At 34.8% G+C, this 16,709-nt stretch overlaps 1 protein-coding gene across 1 annotated transcript in view; it reads left to right on the top strand.

The window, feature by feature from the left end:
* SPATA17 (spermatogenesis associated 17) overlaps window positions 1-7,951 on the top strand; it is a 191,531-nt gene extending 183,580 nt beyond the window's left edge. The window contains exons 10-11 of the mRNA XM_036865026.1: window positions 2,617-2,699; window positions 7,639-7,951. Of these exons, the coding sequence (XP_036720921.1) occupies window positions 2,617-2,697 (81 nt within the window). The 3' untranslated portion in view covers window positions 2,698-2,699; window positions 7,639-7,951. The remainder of the gene's footprint in view (window positions 1-2,616; window positions 2,700-7,638) is intronic.
* The last annotated feature ends 8,758 nt before the right edge of the window (window positions 7,952-16,709 follow it).

Raw genomic sequence — 16,709 nt, 5'->3', positions numbered from 1 at the left:
TTTTGTCTGAAATTAATGTAGCTACTCCAACTTTCTTTTGCTTAATGTTAGATAGTATATCTTTCTCCATGCCTTTACTTTTAATCTGTTTGTGTTTTTTGACTAATCCAAGTCCACTTTCAAATAACACTATATTATTTCATGGGTAGTTCAACTACCTTATAACAGATTATTCCCAACTCCTCCCTTCCATCCCTTATAATATTGCTGTCATTTATTTACCTTATCCATAAGCTATAATCACTGATTATATTGTTGTTATTATTATTTTGAATAAGACTGTTATCTGTAAGATCAATTAAGATCTTTACCTTCATTTATTTCTTCTCTAATGTTCCTCATTTCATGTAGAGCTGAATTTCTAACGTGTATCAGACAGAGAGAGACAAATGCTACATTGTATCATTTATATGCAGAATCTAAAAATAATACAAACAAATGTATATGCAAAACAGAAACAGACTTACAGATATAGAAAACAAACTACTGGTTACCAAAGGGGAGAGGGAAGGAGGGAGGGGCAAATTAGGGGTATGGGACTAAGAGTTACTAACCACTATGTATAAAATAGATAAACAACAAGGATATATTGTATAGCACAGGGAATTACAGCCATTATCTTATAATAAATTTTAATGGAGTATAGTCTGTAAAAATACTGAATCACTATGCTGTACACCTGAAACTAATATAATATTGCAAATCAACTATACTTCATTTTTTTAAAAGAGGAAAAAATTAGAAATAAATTTGTTTAAATATCCAAAATGATTTATTATAGTAAAATTTAAAAAAGTAGTTAAAAATATCAAAAGTTTAAGATCATTTGCACAAAACAAACCTTTTCATTTACTTTTTTGAAACCTAGATTATTGTTACACATATATATTTATAAAACTTAAACCATCCATAGTTCTAGTCTTCAGGGTTCATCAAGTGCCGACATTAAAAAATCACTATCATGCTTCTCACATATGCCTAACTTCATACATTCAAGTTTAAGAGTAATATGAATTACTTACTATTGCAAAATGTTCCCGATATGTCATGCGCCACCCTTGCAAACATTATGTTGATTCCTGAGTACCCCTAGAATCACAATTTCAAATAAAAAGAAAGCCAGAATATGGATTTCAGCACCACAAGAAAATAATACTTCATTATATAAAGTTCTATTGCATTCATGCTATCCAAAAGGAAGGATTTTATTCGAATTAATTAATTTGTCTTTTATCTAAGCATTTTTATCACACAAATTCTTTTTCGTGCTCGAAAGCAGTGTCTGTTACAACCTCTTGTCCTTCATGTCACTTGGGCTTTGTCACTTTTGTTTCATAAACACAAAGCAACAGATGTGGGGCTTTTCCCTGGGACCTGAATAGGCTTGTTATTAAGCCCTGGGCTTATTCATAAAAGCAGATATTTAGGGTTGGGGCTCTGTTGTACCGGAGTGGAGAGCCAGATCCCTAGTGACAGAGGTTCCTGCATGTTCTTTAATACATTTATTTTCTGTGTGTTTGTAAGGTAGGAACCCTCTAAAGAGGTTGACCCTGGGCAGAGGTCCTTCCTTCCAAGGTTTTCTTAAGAAAAATAAAATTGTCCAAAATCATTTCCATTGAGGATAAGCCTCCTTTACAAAGGAGAAACATATGCTTTTATATAGTCTGACCATTTATTTACAGTATCCACTGTCGATTTAGTACTTTACCTCTTTAACAACTTTGCCTGTTTCACATGCATGAAAAGCATTCGTTTCTATCCTCAATCAAATGCTGCTTCTTTGGTTACTCAACAATAAATGATTTGTCCTCTCTTCCTTCTGAACTTCTTCAGCATTTGTTTGAATCACTTCTGTGATACTTACCACAGGTGGCCTTCTATTATGATTATTTGGGTATAACACCTTTCCTTTTTCATTCATTTAGTCAACAAATATTATTTTGCACAAAACAAGGTACCTACCCATATAAAGCTTACCATCTCATGTGGGACACAAAATAAATATATAGTATCAAAGAATGAATTGCTATGAAGAAAATAGAGCCATTTAACATGATAGAAAGTTTCAGGGGTACTATTTTATGTGCAGGTAGTGAGGGAGGGTCTCTTTGAACAGGGATGTGATGAAGGGAAGGAATGAACCATGGGAATAACTGGAGACAAAGCTGTCTAGGTGGAGGCATCTCTAAGTATAAAGACTGAGAGGCAGAGTGTTAAGTAAGCAGAGGTGTTGCTAGAGACGATTCAATGAGGGGAAATGTAGAAGAAAAATCGTGTCAGAAAAGGAGCCAAATGCACCATCATCAAGATCAAGGAGAAACATGTAGATTGTGAGCTCTGTGAAGACAGGTGGCTATGTCATTGTGTTGCTCAGAGCTTCTCCAGGCTGCCATCCACAGCTCGTAAAAACTATGTGTTTAAGAAAGTCTCCATATATCTGGCTTTCAACTGATAAATCTTACCTGCTAATTTTGTTTTATTTGAGGGCATGATGGGAAATTTGAAGTGCAGTTAAATGATATCCATCTAGCAATTTAATATAATTTAAATTATAACCAAAATAACATAAGAAATCAGCATGACCTCTCTGGTAATTGTTGATCTTTTTCCTCCTAGGATTTCCAAACTGTATTGCCATCATTTGATCTCTTCTCAAAGTATGGAAAATTGTATTCAAAAGCTGGACAAATTGTATAAAGGTATGCATTTTTGCTAAAAGGTACTTCAAAAAAATGCTATAGTAAATAACATAAAAAATCAAATGAGATTGATTTAACTATCAAGCATTTAAAAAAAACATGCTATAATAATATTTATACATAATACAACTCCATATATTTCTTTCATTCTAGTCTAATGGTTTTCAACATTCAAAAATCATGGATTTTGTATTTCAAATCTCTGCTCCAAAATGAACTCAAAGTAGAACTGAAAACTACCTGAAGTACCCTTTCTCTTTAAATTAATTAATACAGTAAATAAATAGTTTTACACAATATAATGAGAAAGTATTGATGGTGTCCAAAAGCTAAAATATTTCTCATTACTGTATAGATACAGTATAGTTTAAAATACTATATTCAATATGTGTGTTATTTAAAGTGTGAGGTGCCTTTAGTGGATTCCAAATAAATAGCATCTTGGGTCTCTGATGACCAAAGTTTACAGACTAGAGAAGAACAGAGATACCCACATAAAATTCAAGATCACAAAATTAACTCTCAATGAATGCTGTATTTAATTGCTAAGGTGCTTTAGAGTAGAGGAGTGATTACAATCAAAGGGAGGCTAATAGGAGGTATTCTGACATCAGCCAAATTTAAAGGAGATATTGAATGAAGACAGAAAAGATCACTACAGTTGAAGGAAAAGAGGCAGGAATGAGAAATCAGGCTAGTTAATTCCCCAGGGTTCCTCCCACACCAAGAACCAGGGAAAGCTCTGGTCTGTTGGAAAGAACACAAAGTAGATGCAAGCAACTATGTTCCTTAGATTTAGTTAGTATTGCCTCTCCCACATTTATAACTTTGGATGCTCCAACTGGAAGTCAGTATGTTAAATGTAGATAGAAATGACCACCTTTTAACTCCTCCAAAGGAATATATGAGGGGAAATATGAAATACTCTGAGTTAATGGAGAAACATACATATAATGCTGAGTGGAATTACAGTTTCAAAGGTTTATAAAATAAGTACCATTACCCATTGGAGCATTTATCTAGTATTTGTGACTCACAGCATGAAGTAGTCTAAATAAAATTTTTCATATTTGTGTATGATTTCAGATTTTAATTCAAAGATACATCCTGTTCATAATGGCCAAAGGTTGAAAATAACTTGAATACTCATTAGTATATGTTAAGATAAATAAATGCTAAGACACATGAAATGCAATACTATGAAGACATTAAAAATGTTAACATAGATCTTTACCTATTAATTTGAAAAAATGCCTCCAATATATTTCTAAGAAAAGAAAGCTGGGTTCAAAGGAAACTATGTAGTCTGATTCCATTAAAAAACATGTATATATGTGTGTGTGTGTATGTGTACACACACATATATATAATGTGTAAGTATGTATAAAAAACACACTTGTATGTGCTTATTTATGTATTACATATGTATGTATACATTCGTATAATGCAAAAATGTTACTGGTAGTTATCTCTTGATAGTGAGATTAGGGGTACATTTTGGGGGGATATTTCTTTATGGTCTCACTTTTTGAAAATTTTATCTAATCAGACAAAAGCAAATCGTTAAACAATAGGAACTACTTGCTCTTCTCTACCAATTACAAAAACATCTTGACTTTATTCAATTCAATCATAATAATTCAGAGACAATTATCTTTTTTTCTAAAAACATCTTGACTTTATTCAATTCAATCATAATAATTCAGAGACAGTTATCTTTTTTTCTGAAGACAAAATAATGACTTGCTAAATTATTTATAAGAAAGACAAGGATGAGTAACAAATGTTTCACATTACTTTTCATTAAAAGGAGTGCACAATGCACAGATACAAATATGTGAGAGACGTTTATAAAAACTGTTTGCTAACTCTTCTCTTGGATGTTTAACTATTTTGTGAATTGAAAGTGTTATCAAAATGTCATCTCCTCCTCTTAGAAAGGAAATTCATATCTAGCGTTTAATTTTGGTAAGTGAAGGGTAGCAGCCTTAGCTGATGCTCTCCTATTAAGATTTAATTTCACCAAATACAACACAGTGCTTCTGCTCTTTGTAAAGAAGGCCGAGACAGGAACACTTGCACCAAAGTGTTTAATAAAGATGCCGTGGTAATTTTTAGAGCTATCTATTTGATTGCTTCATCTTCAAGGTAGTTCATCACTTCGCTATAATTCACCCGACATTGCCTCGTACACCCACACTACACTTGCCCGTCAGTCCGATTAGAAATAGTGATACCTTTATCAGATTAATCTTTCTTTCCTTTAGCATGTCTGAGTTTAGGATAAGCAGAGCCCACACCAACCCATTTTGATTAATGCACTAAGACTTCAGCCACTGAAATTGCACAGCGTGAATTAGATTTTAAACACACACATATTTTATTTTATTTTTTTTTTCCTTTTTTTTTTATTTTTTTAAATTTTTATTTATTTATTTATTTTTTTGAACTTTTTTTTTTTTTATTCACACACACACACACTGTATTTTATTTTTACAAGACATAAATAGACTGACACCAAGCATTGTACATGGATGACCACAACAAAAGCAACAATGATTGCAATTACCAAACATGAAACACACTCATACTATGTCATAATATTGACATTCAGTCCAGTAATCCTCCACTGTAACAGCTCCTTTACTTTGCAGTGAAAATTGATTTGTATATTCTTTGCCTCTGAGTCCTTGTGGGATTTTTTTTTTTTTTTAAATTCAGACAGAAAGTCACAAAAATTATACTCATCCTCATCAGTTCACTCAGTCCCATGTAATTAATTTTTTTTTTCATCTTGATCTTTTGTTAGCACTTTTATGAGTTCATCAGTTTTTCATTAGAGTTCTGAAAATGCTTATTCATTCAGTTCAGCAGTACAGTCAGTTACCAGAAACCTGTACTTGTCAGAGTCTTTTCCATGAATTTCTTGAAGATGAAACCCTTTTATAGGAACATATTTGCAAAATCATCAGAGTACACCCAGAACTGTCTGTAAATGACAAAAGACTTAAAAATGACCACGGTTAAAGATTTGATGAAAGTTCATAATAATGCAGTTGACAAGAAAATTAGTTATTTCTGAGATATACATTTTAAAGTAATAACTAGGATTATTACTTATAACATTATACCAGAACATATAGGATTTTTAGAAATTTCATGTAATGTCTGAAACATTTATATTAACATATTTCCATACATATTTCCATACAAATACAAATATAAGATTTTTAGAAATTTCATGTAATGTCTGAAACATTTATATTAACATATTTCCATACAAATAACCCAATGAAAGTTTAGTATTAGTTGTTTTGTTTGTTTTTTTATACTGCAGGTTCTTATTAGGCATCAGTTTTATACACATCAGTGTATACATGTCAATCCCAATTGCCCAATTCAGCACACCACCATCCCCACCTCACCGCAGTTTTCCCCCCTTGGTGTCCATATGACCATTCTCTACATTTGTGTCTCAACTTCTGCCCTGCAAACTGGCTCATCTGTACCATTTTTCTAGGTTCCGCATACATGCATTAATATACGATATTTGTTTTTCTCTTTCTGACTTACTTCACTCTGTATGACAGTCTCTAGATCCATCCATGTCTCAACAAATGACTCAATTTCGTTCCTTTTTATGGCTGAGTAATATTCCATTGTATATATGTACCACATCTTCTTTATCCATTCGTCTGTTGATGGGCATTTAGGTTGCTTCCATGACCTGGCTATTGTAAATAGTGCTGCAATGAACATTCGGGTGCATGACCCAGCAATCCCACTACTGGGCATATACCCAGAGAAAACCGTAATTCAAAAAGACACACACATATTTTAAAATCTACTCCCTGACTAGGATAATATGATTCCTTTTAATTTCTTTAATTTTTCTGTATAACTACTCATTTTTGTAACCTTTGATAGTTTCCCAAAGGCACCTTTGTTTAAATCAGAAGATGCTATATCCCATCAGCTTGCTCTGCCATCTTTTCAGCTCCATTCATCTTTCCAGACAGAAGAGTCTCTTTAAAGATTAGAATGGAGAAAAATTAGCACCATAAGATGAAATCATTGGTTAGTCCAACATCAGTGTGAGTTTTCTTGCATTATGTGCTTCTCACTTTTTTCACATTCTTCTTTGCGATGGGCTTTGGCCGAGGCTATCATTCTGCTAAAAAGTGGTTCAGTTTTGAGGCCATATATGATTAGTTTTAATGGAATTATTTGTTATGCATGAAAAATAATGTACTTGCTTCCCCTTTTCATAGGAATTTGGCATAGGCATGACTCAAGTAGCTGAGAAATAAAATAAAAATGAAAAATAAGTTTGGTTAGTACCTGAATTGGGAAAGGGGTGAAATTCCATTGTCTTTTTCCAGAGGAAATATGGTCTCAGCCGCTGTGTAAGGAAAAGGAAGATACATGAGGGGAGAGTAATAATCAGGCATAGAAGCTACATATGTGCCTGTTAGGGTTACACTTTCAATTCAACAAGAAAAATTACTACACCTTGTTATTCAGTTTGGCACTATGTGAATTTATAACCCTTTTCAGTTTAGTCATAGTGAATTGGCAAGAAACAAAACAGAAAGCAAAATATCTTTAGTATCTTTATCCTTTAACTAAAGATGATATAACAACCCACTTGCCTCTAGGAAGACATTCTGCTGTGTTCCCTTATGACTGACGCAGGCTGGCTGAACACTCTGTGTGTCTGGTGGCACACACCAGCACTGTTGTTGACCAGGACCTGCAGCAGTGTAGACAGAGATCAGAGAAAAGGGTAATTCCAGCAGGGATAGAGATGAGTCAAGTCAGGGGTGTAGCATCCTAGACTCTTAACTGAGCTTAACTCTAAGTGAGGAATATTTAGAGAATTTGAGAACTCATGTTATTGGGTTCTTTTTCTCCTTTCATTTTACTGTTTTGATTTTAGAAAACGAGACAAAATGTAAACATGAGGTTATGGTGTGAAGTGTGTTGAATAGAAGACCCCACTGCCTGGAATCCTGGATTCTACTTTGATGGCTGCTGAACAACCTTGACACAAGTCTCTCAACATTTGAAGTATTTCCTATTCTCTCTCTCTCTCTCATTCTCTCTCCCTCCTCCCTTCTCTCTCTATCTCTCTCTCCTCCCCCTCCCCCCCATCTGTCCAAAGAAGAAACTGGAACCATCCCTGGTTCATTAAAAACTCTACAGTTCTAAAAGGAAAATACAAATGAGGAGCCTACAGAAAATACACTTAAACCGTACTTATTATGATTCAATAAACTAATTTTTTTTTTTTTTTTGGCTGTGTTGGGTCTTTGTCGCTGTGCGAGGGCTTTCTCCAGTTGCAGCGAGCAGGGGCCACTCTTCATCGCGGTGCGCGGGCCTCTCACTGTCGCAGCCTCTCTTGTTGTGGAGCACAGGCTCCAGACACGCAGGCTCAGTAGTTGCGGCTCATGGGCTTAGTTGCTCCGCGGCATGTGGGATCTTCCCAGACCAGGGCACGAACCCGTGTCCCCTGCATTGGCAGGCAGATTCTTAACCACTGCGCCACCAGGGAAGCCCCCAATAAACTAATATTTTACAGCAGACTACTCATGAATTAATTACAGTGTGAAAAAATATATATATATATATCTATATATATATGGTGTGTGTGTGTATGAACAGTGGGTCTTTTACCTCTGAGAACGTCTGTCACAGCCACGGCCACTGGTGACCAAAAGTGCCACAGATGGTTCCACTGAAGTGGCCATATTCTGACCCCGTCCTCCTAGTTACACCAGTGTTGGGAGCCCAAGTGAAGGGCAGCTAGCATGAAGAATGAGTGATGAATGGTTTGAAGAATGAATGGGGTAAAGTGGTATGGTATGAAAGCTCTGCTCTGAGGGAAACAGTGACTCGTCAGACCAGTTCAAACCCCCTCGGGATGTTGAACTTGAGACACAGAGACACAGACCCCGGTGAGTGTGGCAGCAGAAATATAGACACCCTCAGACGGAGAAGACATTTGCAGGTCTCTACTGCAAAGAGGTCATCTGCTTGCAGGGTCTATCCAGCTCATTGTATTCACTTAGTAAGTGGTTTCTGATTGAAAAACAAGTGTCTGACTGATTAGATTATGAAATTTTAGAGTATGCCTCCTAGCCCTTTGAATCTTTAATAACAATTCACAATCTATTAGGTGTTTTGAAGATGCTGGGTGAGTATTTGTTAATTCTGACCTTAACATGAACTTGTAAGACAATTACTGGAATTAGAAAGAGTCTGAACATTGCCCACTTCAAAGCTACATGACAAGTCAGTGATTCAGTCTGTAACCTTGCCCTTCTCATTATGATAGTCTAAGCTAGATTTTTTTAAACTCTTTGGTATAATGAGGTATTATGTGAGAGGTTATGATTTGTGAAGCTTTATATGAAAAGATTCATTTTTTAAAACATCTTTAATGCTATTTTTTAAAAAACAGTTAACATTCATTTAGAGCATTCATTCAATAACATTCATTCAATTTGGTGAATATGTTGGGAATTATAGTAAGTATAGGTTTGTAGAAAATTCAAATAAGTAATAAAGACTTTTTTTAAAAAATAAGACAACATTTATTGCAAGGAGGAATTTGCTGCCATTTGGGGATAGGAGAATAGAAATAGAATGGGAAAATATTATTGGGTGTTATACAAAATAACAGAAGAAAGTTATGAATTACTTTATCTTGTAAAGTGTAAGGAGGTGAGTGGAAGTAGCTACATTGAGAGCAGATCAGGGTCCTTTGAAACGTTATGCATTGCGTCTATACCAGATGACAAAATGGACAATTCAACTCTCAAACTTCATTTACTCTGGAAACAACTGATGAAAAACAAAAACAAAAACCCAAGATGATGTTTTTTCTGAGTGGGGAGTCTATAGCTCGGCCTCTTGTTATGACGGGTTCTAACTCTACTAAGCCAAGTTTCGCTCTTCCCCGATTATTTTTTTCTTCTTTTATAGTATGTATTACTTTATAGTAAGGGAATCAATAATTCCTGTTCTTTTCTAATAATAATCTTAGGAGACTGGAATCTTATTCTAATGCTGCTGCTAGGACTCACAATATTTTGGGAATTCATTCTTTTAAAATAACTTTCAGGATTAGATTATGAGCTATTGCATAGTCTTAGTGCTCCAAAGTTACCTGTCCTGGAAATTCAGAAACAAAACTGTGAGTGACAGAAAATTGTGAATTGGCCTGCCCCAGTCTGCAAGGTTCACATGTAGTGACCTACCTTCCTCTCTCTCCTCCCTTTCTCTCTCTCTCATGTTATATCACTACACCCAAGAAAAATAATTCCTGCTCTGGATATATTCTTGAGAACTGCAAAGTATTTCATGATTCAGAATGCCAGTTTTATCTTTGTCACTATTACCCAAACTCGTGCATGACTCAGGTGCTCTGTAGCCAATCCGTGTAATGTATTTGTTTTTCACCACCACACTCCCTGCTCCTCCCCCCACCCCGGCACACACATGAGTTCCTGATAACTATAGAGGGTATCCAGATGAGCCAAAAATGCCTTTGCATTGAGGAGAAAGAAGAATGAAATATGGACTCTTAGTAGAGAATAGAATGGGGAAAGCAGTCTGTTGCTTCTCGAAAACTACTTAACTACATCAACTTATATACAATTTCTTTCCTACATTCCCAATATGAGCTAATTCTGTATGAATATTGACCATTAAAACATCAAGAGCACTGTGGATGTTTAAAGGCATATACCTTGAGAGTATTCAGAACTGGACCCTCCAGTACTTCTGAAATCAAAATACTCATCAACTTTCGTGTAGTTAATCAAGTAATGCCTTTCTTTCCTGCTGGTCTCTAATTTCTTTGAGGGCAAATACTGTCTCACTTGATAAATGCCCTCTATCCAACATCAGGCAGAACACCAAGCACCGAATAAAATACCTGTTGGATAAATATTGTTAAGAAAGTTCCAAAAATGTTTCAAGAAATAGAAGCTATAAAATAATAGATAACTTCCTAAGAAAGTGCCTATAAAGACACCATCACTCATTTGAATGCACACATTATGGAGTGTTATTTTTTAACTAGTCCCATTATTTTGTAGTTATGATATAGATGATTTTGGATATAAGTTTAGATATACACTAAGCTGGCTGATCCTGAGATCAAGTTATGATCGCTACTTGGGTAAAGTGTTTCTTCTGGGAAGTAATCTTTTTTATCTGTAAATTTTTTAGTAGTTATCCTTATTGTGGTAATATATTGTTGTGGCTGTGAAGTCAATATTGCATTCTTATCTCAGGGAAATTGTGAATTTTGTTACCAATTGTATCCCCTTTTTACTCTGGTCCCTCACATTCATGGCCGGCCTCTCACAGGTATATGGTGTCCATTTTATGTGCTAATCTTGTCTTCAGTCTCATTTTATTTTTTCCTCCAACTCTTCTTTTAATTTTGCCCCGATTTTCTCTTCCATTTTATTTTCTTTTCCAGTGTAAAGCGGCTCAAAACCTTTTAGGAACAAAGTGAAAGCACAGTAAAAAATAAATCACAAATTTTTTTGTAGAACTTATGTAAGATCATAGTGATGCCTGAAAAGCAGTAGCACTGCTGGATCAATAGAAGTCACTTGGACCAAGTTCCAGTTTATAATAAACCCCTACATAAAGAATCAGAATAAAATTGTATTGCAAAATGAGTGAGTAAATGAATGAAGAGCACAGGAGAATGTTGTTTAGTTTGGTCTGTATTCCATGAGTTACACTCTGTTAGCTCCTGTCTTTAAGTTCATCTAAAACTACAACTCATCACATCTTTGTGTTACATCTTCAACAATGAGCTTTCTAGCTCTTCTGTAGTAAATGAACTCTTCCCTCACTTAACGCTCTGAATGAAAGACTCTAAATGAGAGCAATGACATTAATTTGGACTGAGAACGTGACTGATTTTTGATGCGTCCTAGAAAGAGCCCACAATGCCAAAACACTTTTCTGTTCTCCCATTTTATAATCTCAAACTTTTTCCTGTGAGAATGGAGTGAAACCCCAACTTGATCTGTGGTTTGTACTTTGCTTGCTCCTTTGGGGGTTCAGTGTCCCCAGCAGGCTCCGTCACAGAGCACAGTAGGATAGTGCTAAGCACTCTTCCACTTGTAAATACTTCAACTCCTTAATGAGGAAATGACCTTGCAGCCGGTGCTAGCAGACACAGCCACTTATCAGTACATTGAGTTCAATGTATAGTTTTCAGCTGCTTATTCGTGATGTGGGATGCAGTTCATTTGCACACTGTGGCATTAAACAATCCTTGCCACAAAGTGAGGTCAGTACATTAAGAAATCCTGATTTTAGGAAATGACAAAAGTGCACATACTGGTAGGGATAAATCACTGATTCAAATAGAGAGGAAGCATACACTATGTGTTTAACGCTAAGCTGAACAGTTACTTTGCTGCCTTGTAGGGGGAATTGTAAGACCATACAAATTGCAAGTAAAGCCCAAGCTCCTATGAGGATATCTAATAATGATTATTTAGTAGGCTTGAAGTGTTCCATAGTCAACATGTTTTCCAGCTGGAAATTAGTCTGTGCTATTTAATGTATTTTCAAGGCTTTCATACTTAATTCCAAACAACCTAATAGAAATTAGTTTTCATACCTCTTTTCATGTGAAAATAATCCAATTGAATGAAACATAAAAAATAGTTTTTAAAAAGTAGTCCTTCATTCATACTTAATATTGTAAATTAATAACATCACTGACTAGGAGAAAGGAATATGTACAACAAAATCATTTTGTGATTTTTGGAACCTGGATAGTTTACTCATTCTTTGCTCAACAAGGATTCAATACAGAATCTTTCATCTTTGAGCATTACTGTATTAAAAGTAATGTGACCAGAGAAATATTTTAGTAAATGGAAGATGAAATTACTTCCCTTAAAGAGTTAAGTCCAGTTGACATGAAGAATCTGAAGAGTAATTAAAAGCAAAACAAAGTTATTTAGTATAAGAATTTTTTTTAAAGTTTGTTTCATGCCTAAAAGGTAAGCAAATAGGATTAAAGTGAGATGGGAATAGTTAAGAAAAATTTCTTGGACGGGACAAATGTTAAGACCTAATAGTAATAAGGATCTTGAATTGACTGAATTGAAAATTTGAACAAGAGGGTTCAGGCAAAGAAAATTACATAAGCAAAAGCATAGAAACAGAAATGATCAAGATGTATGCAAAAGGAAATTTTTAAAAATCTTAACTGGACAAATAGCAAAAGAAGATTAAAATAGTTTGATTTGAATTGAACTTAAAGAAGGGAGTTAACAATTTTTTTATTGAAGTATTGTTTGTATACAATATTACATAAGTTACAGGTGTACAGCCTAGCAATTCACAACTTTTAAAGATTATACTCCATTTATAGTTATTATAAAATATTGACTATATTCTCTGTGCTGTACAATATATCCTTGTAGCATATTTATTTCATATGTAGTAGTTTGTACCTCTTAATCCTCTGCCCCTATACTGCCCCTCCCCTCTTCCCTCTCCCCATTGGTAACCATTAGTTTGTTTTCTAGATCTGTGAATCTATCTCTTTTTTTGTTATATTCACTAGTTTGTTGTATTTTTTTAGATCCCACATATAAGTGATGTCATATAATATTTGTCTTTCTCCTATTTGAGCAGTTCTGATTTTTTAAACACCACAGGAGCAAGAAACCAAGCATAAAATGGCAGCTAAAAGACTGAGAGGTGAAGTTGACCTTGTACAGTCTCCTGGGGCTAGAAAGATATAAATTGGAGTTCAGGTCTATGTAGGAAGCCAGGGCTTGAGAATGATCAAGATCCAAGAGAATTAAGGTGAAAAGAAATGAATCCAACATTCAAGACCTTTTTTTCTTGAGGCATTTGTGATTTGTGAAAAGCACTCTAAAAGCTGAGACACTAAGCAGAGCTTTTGATAGTCTCCAGATTATGTGAGAAAACAACATCCAGTTTCTTCTAAGGATGAGGATTCTTGGTAAATATATTTTCAGATGGAACTTGGAAGTGCTATCCTAGTGCAAGAGTAGGCAAAAAAATACATTATCATCTGTATTAGTTTGCTCAGGTAGCCATAAGAGAATTCCACAGATTGGGTGGCTTCAACAACAGAAATTTATCTTCTCACAGTACTGGAGGCAAGAAGTTCAAGATCAAAGTGCCAGCATGGTTGGTTTCTGGTAAGGCATCTTTTCCTGGCTTGCAGATGACTGCTTTCTTGCTGTATCCTTACATGGCCTTTCCTCTGTGCATGTACTTCCTGATCTCTTCCTCTTCTTATAAGAACACCAGTCCTATTGGCTTAGGACCCCATCTTTAAGACCTCATTTAAACTTAATTACCTCCTTAAAGGTTCTTTCTCTAAATACAGTCACATTTGAGATGGGGGATAGGGCTTCAGCATATGAATTGAAGGGGGTGGGAGACACATTTAGTCCATAACATCATCGCAAAGATGGAAAACTATCTATCTTCAACTTAATCACACAATAGGTTAAGGTGATTGCCACTTCCATTAACTGTTGTCCAGAAGCCAAAGTAAATTTTTTGAAAGAGCAACTTGAGCCATTACATGTTTCATAAACAATGAATATATGCAATGAAAAACAAAAGAACAAGATAAAACCTAAGGAGGGGGGAAAAACCTTAATGAAATGGAGATGAGTTATCTACTTGATAAAGAGTTCAAAGTAATGGTCATAAAGATGCTAACCAATCTCAGGGAAAGAGTGAATGAACACAGAGAGAACTTCAACAAAGGGATAGAAAAGATAAGAAAATACCAAACGGAAGTCACAGGACTAAAGAACACAATAACTGCATTGAAAAATACTAGATGAATTCAACAACAGACTAGATGAAACAGGAAAAGAATCAGTGACCTAGAAGGCAGGGCAATGGAACTAACATACAGCAGCAAAAAGAAAAAAGAATTTTAAAAAGTGAAGATAACTTAAGAGACCTATGGGACAACATCAAATGGAACAACTTTCACATTATAGGGGTCCTAGAAGGAGAAGAGAGAGAAAATAAGGCAGAAAAATTATTTGAAGAGTTAAGGGCTGAAAATTTCCCTAACCTGCCTGCAAGGAAAAGACATCCATATCCAGGAGGCCCAGAGAGTTCAAATAAGGTGAACCCAAAGAGATCCACAGCAAGACACATTATAATCAAAATATCAGAAGTTAAAAGTAGAGAATCTTAAAAGCAGCAAGAGAAAAATAACTTGTTATGTACAAGGGAACCCCCATAAGATCATCAACAGATTTTTCTGCAGAAGCTTTGCAGGACAGAAGAGAGTGACATGATATATTCAAAGTGCTGAAAGCAAGAAACTTCCAAGGCTATGATTCAGAATTGAAGGAGAGATTAAAAGTTTTCCAGACAAGTAAAAATCAAAGGAGTTCACCACCACTAAACCAGCCTTACAAGAAGTGTTAAAAGACTTCATTAAGCTGAAAAAAGGGGCACTAATTAGTAGCAAGAAAACATAAGAAAGTAAAAATCTCACTGGTAAAGGTAAATATATAGTAAAGGTAGTGGACTAATCAATTATAAAGCTAATATGAAGGTTAAGAGACAAAAGTAGTAAAAATAACTGTAACAATTACTAAAGAGATAGACACAAAAATGGTACAAAATGTCACACCGAAGACAAAATGTTGGGGGTGAGGAAAAATGTAGAGTTTTAGAATGTTTTCAAACTTAACTTGCTATCAACTTAAAATAAACAGATATATATATATATATATATTTAAGAAAAAAGAGAGCTCAAAAAATAAAATCAGAAATTAAAGAGAAGTTATAGCTGATACTACAGAAATACTAAAGATCATAAGACACTACTATGAAAATGACAACAAATTGGAAAACCTAGAAGAAATGAATAAATTCCTAGAAATGTACAATCTTCCAAGACTGAACCATGAAGAAATACACAATCTGAATAGACTGAACACTAGTTAGGAGAGTGAATCAGTAACAAAAAATGTCCCCTTAAACAAAAGTCCAAGACCAGACAGCTTCACTGATGAATTCTACCAACCATTCAAAGAAGATTTAATACCTATCCTTCTCAAACTCTTCCAAATAATTGAAGAAGGAATGCTTTCAAATTCATTTTATGAGGCCAGTATTATCCTGATACCAAAACCAGACAAACACAGCACAAAGAATGAAAATTAGAGGTCAATATCACTGATGAACATAGCTGCAAAATCCTCCCCAAAATTGCAAACCAAGCTCAACAATTAATTTATGAAAAAAAAGGCGAGAATATACAATGAAGAAAGGATCTCTTCAATAAATTGTGTTGAGACCACTGGACAACCATATGCAAAAGAATGAAACTAAACTACTATCTTACATCATACACAAAAATTAACTCAAATGGACTAAAGACTTGAATGTAAGACCAGAAGCCATAAAACTTCTAGAAGAAAACATAGGTAGTAAGCTTCTTTTCATCAGTATGATGATGAGTTTTGGATCTGCCTCTGAAAGCAAAGGCAACAAAAGCAAAAATAAATAGGTGAACTACAGCAAAAAAGTTTCTGCACAGCAAAGAAAACCATCAACAAAATGAAAAGATAATGGGAGAAAATATTTGCAAATCATATATCAGATAAGGAGTTTATATCCAAGATAGATGAAGAACTCACACAACTCAATAGCAAAAAACAATCTGATTAAAAAATGGGCAAAGGATCTGAATAGACATTTTTTCCAAAGAAGACATACAGATGGCCAACAGGTACACGAAAAGATGCTCAACATCACTAATCATCAGAGAAATGCAAATCAAAACCACAATGAGATATCACCTCATACCTGTCAGAATTGGTATCAACAAAAAGACAACACTTACATGTGAAATCTAAAAAACAAAATGAATAAATGAAACAAAACAGAAATTGACTCATAGATACAGAGAACAAACTAGTGATTGCCAGAGGAGAAGAGAGTGGG

Source organism: Balaenoptera musculus, chromosome 1, assembly GCF_009873245.2.
Source record: "Balaenoptera musculus isolate JJ_BM4_2016_0621 chromosome 1, mBalMus1.pri.v3, whole genome shotgun sequence".
NCBI lineage: Eukaryota > Metazoa > Chordata > Mammalia > Artiodactyla > Balaenopteridae > Balaenoptera > Balaenoptera musculus.
This window is presented reverse-complemented; position numbering and strand designations above follow the sequence as displayed.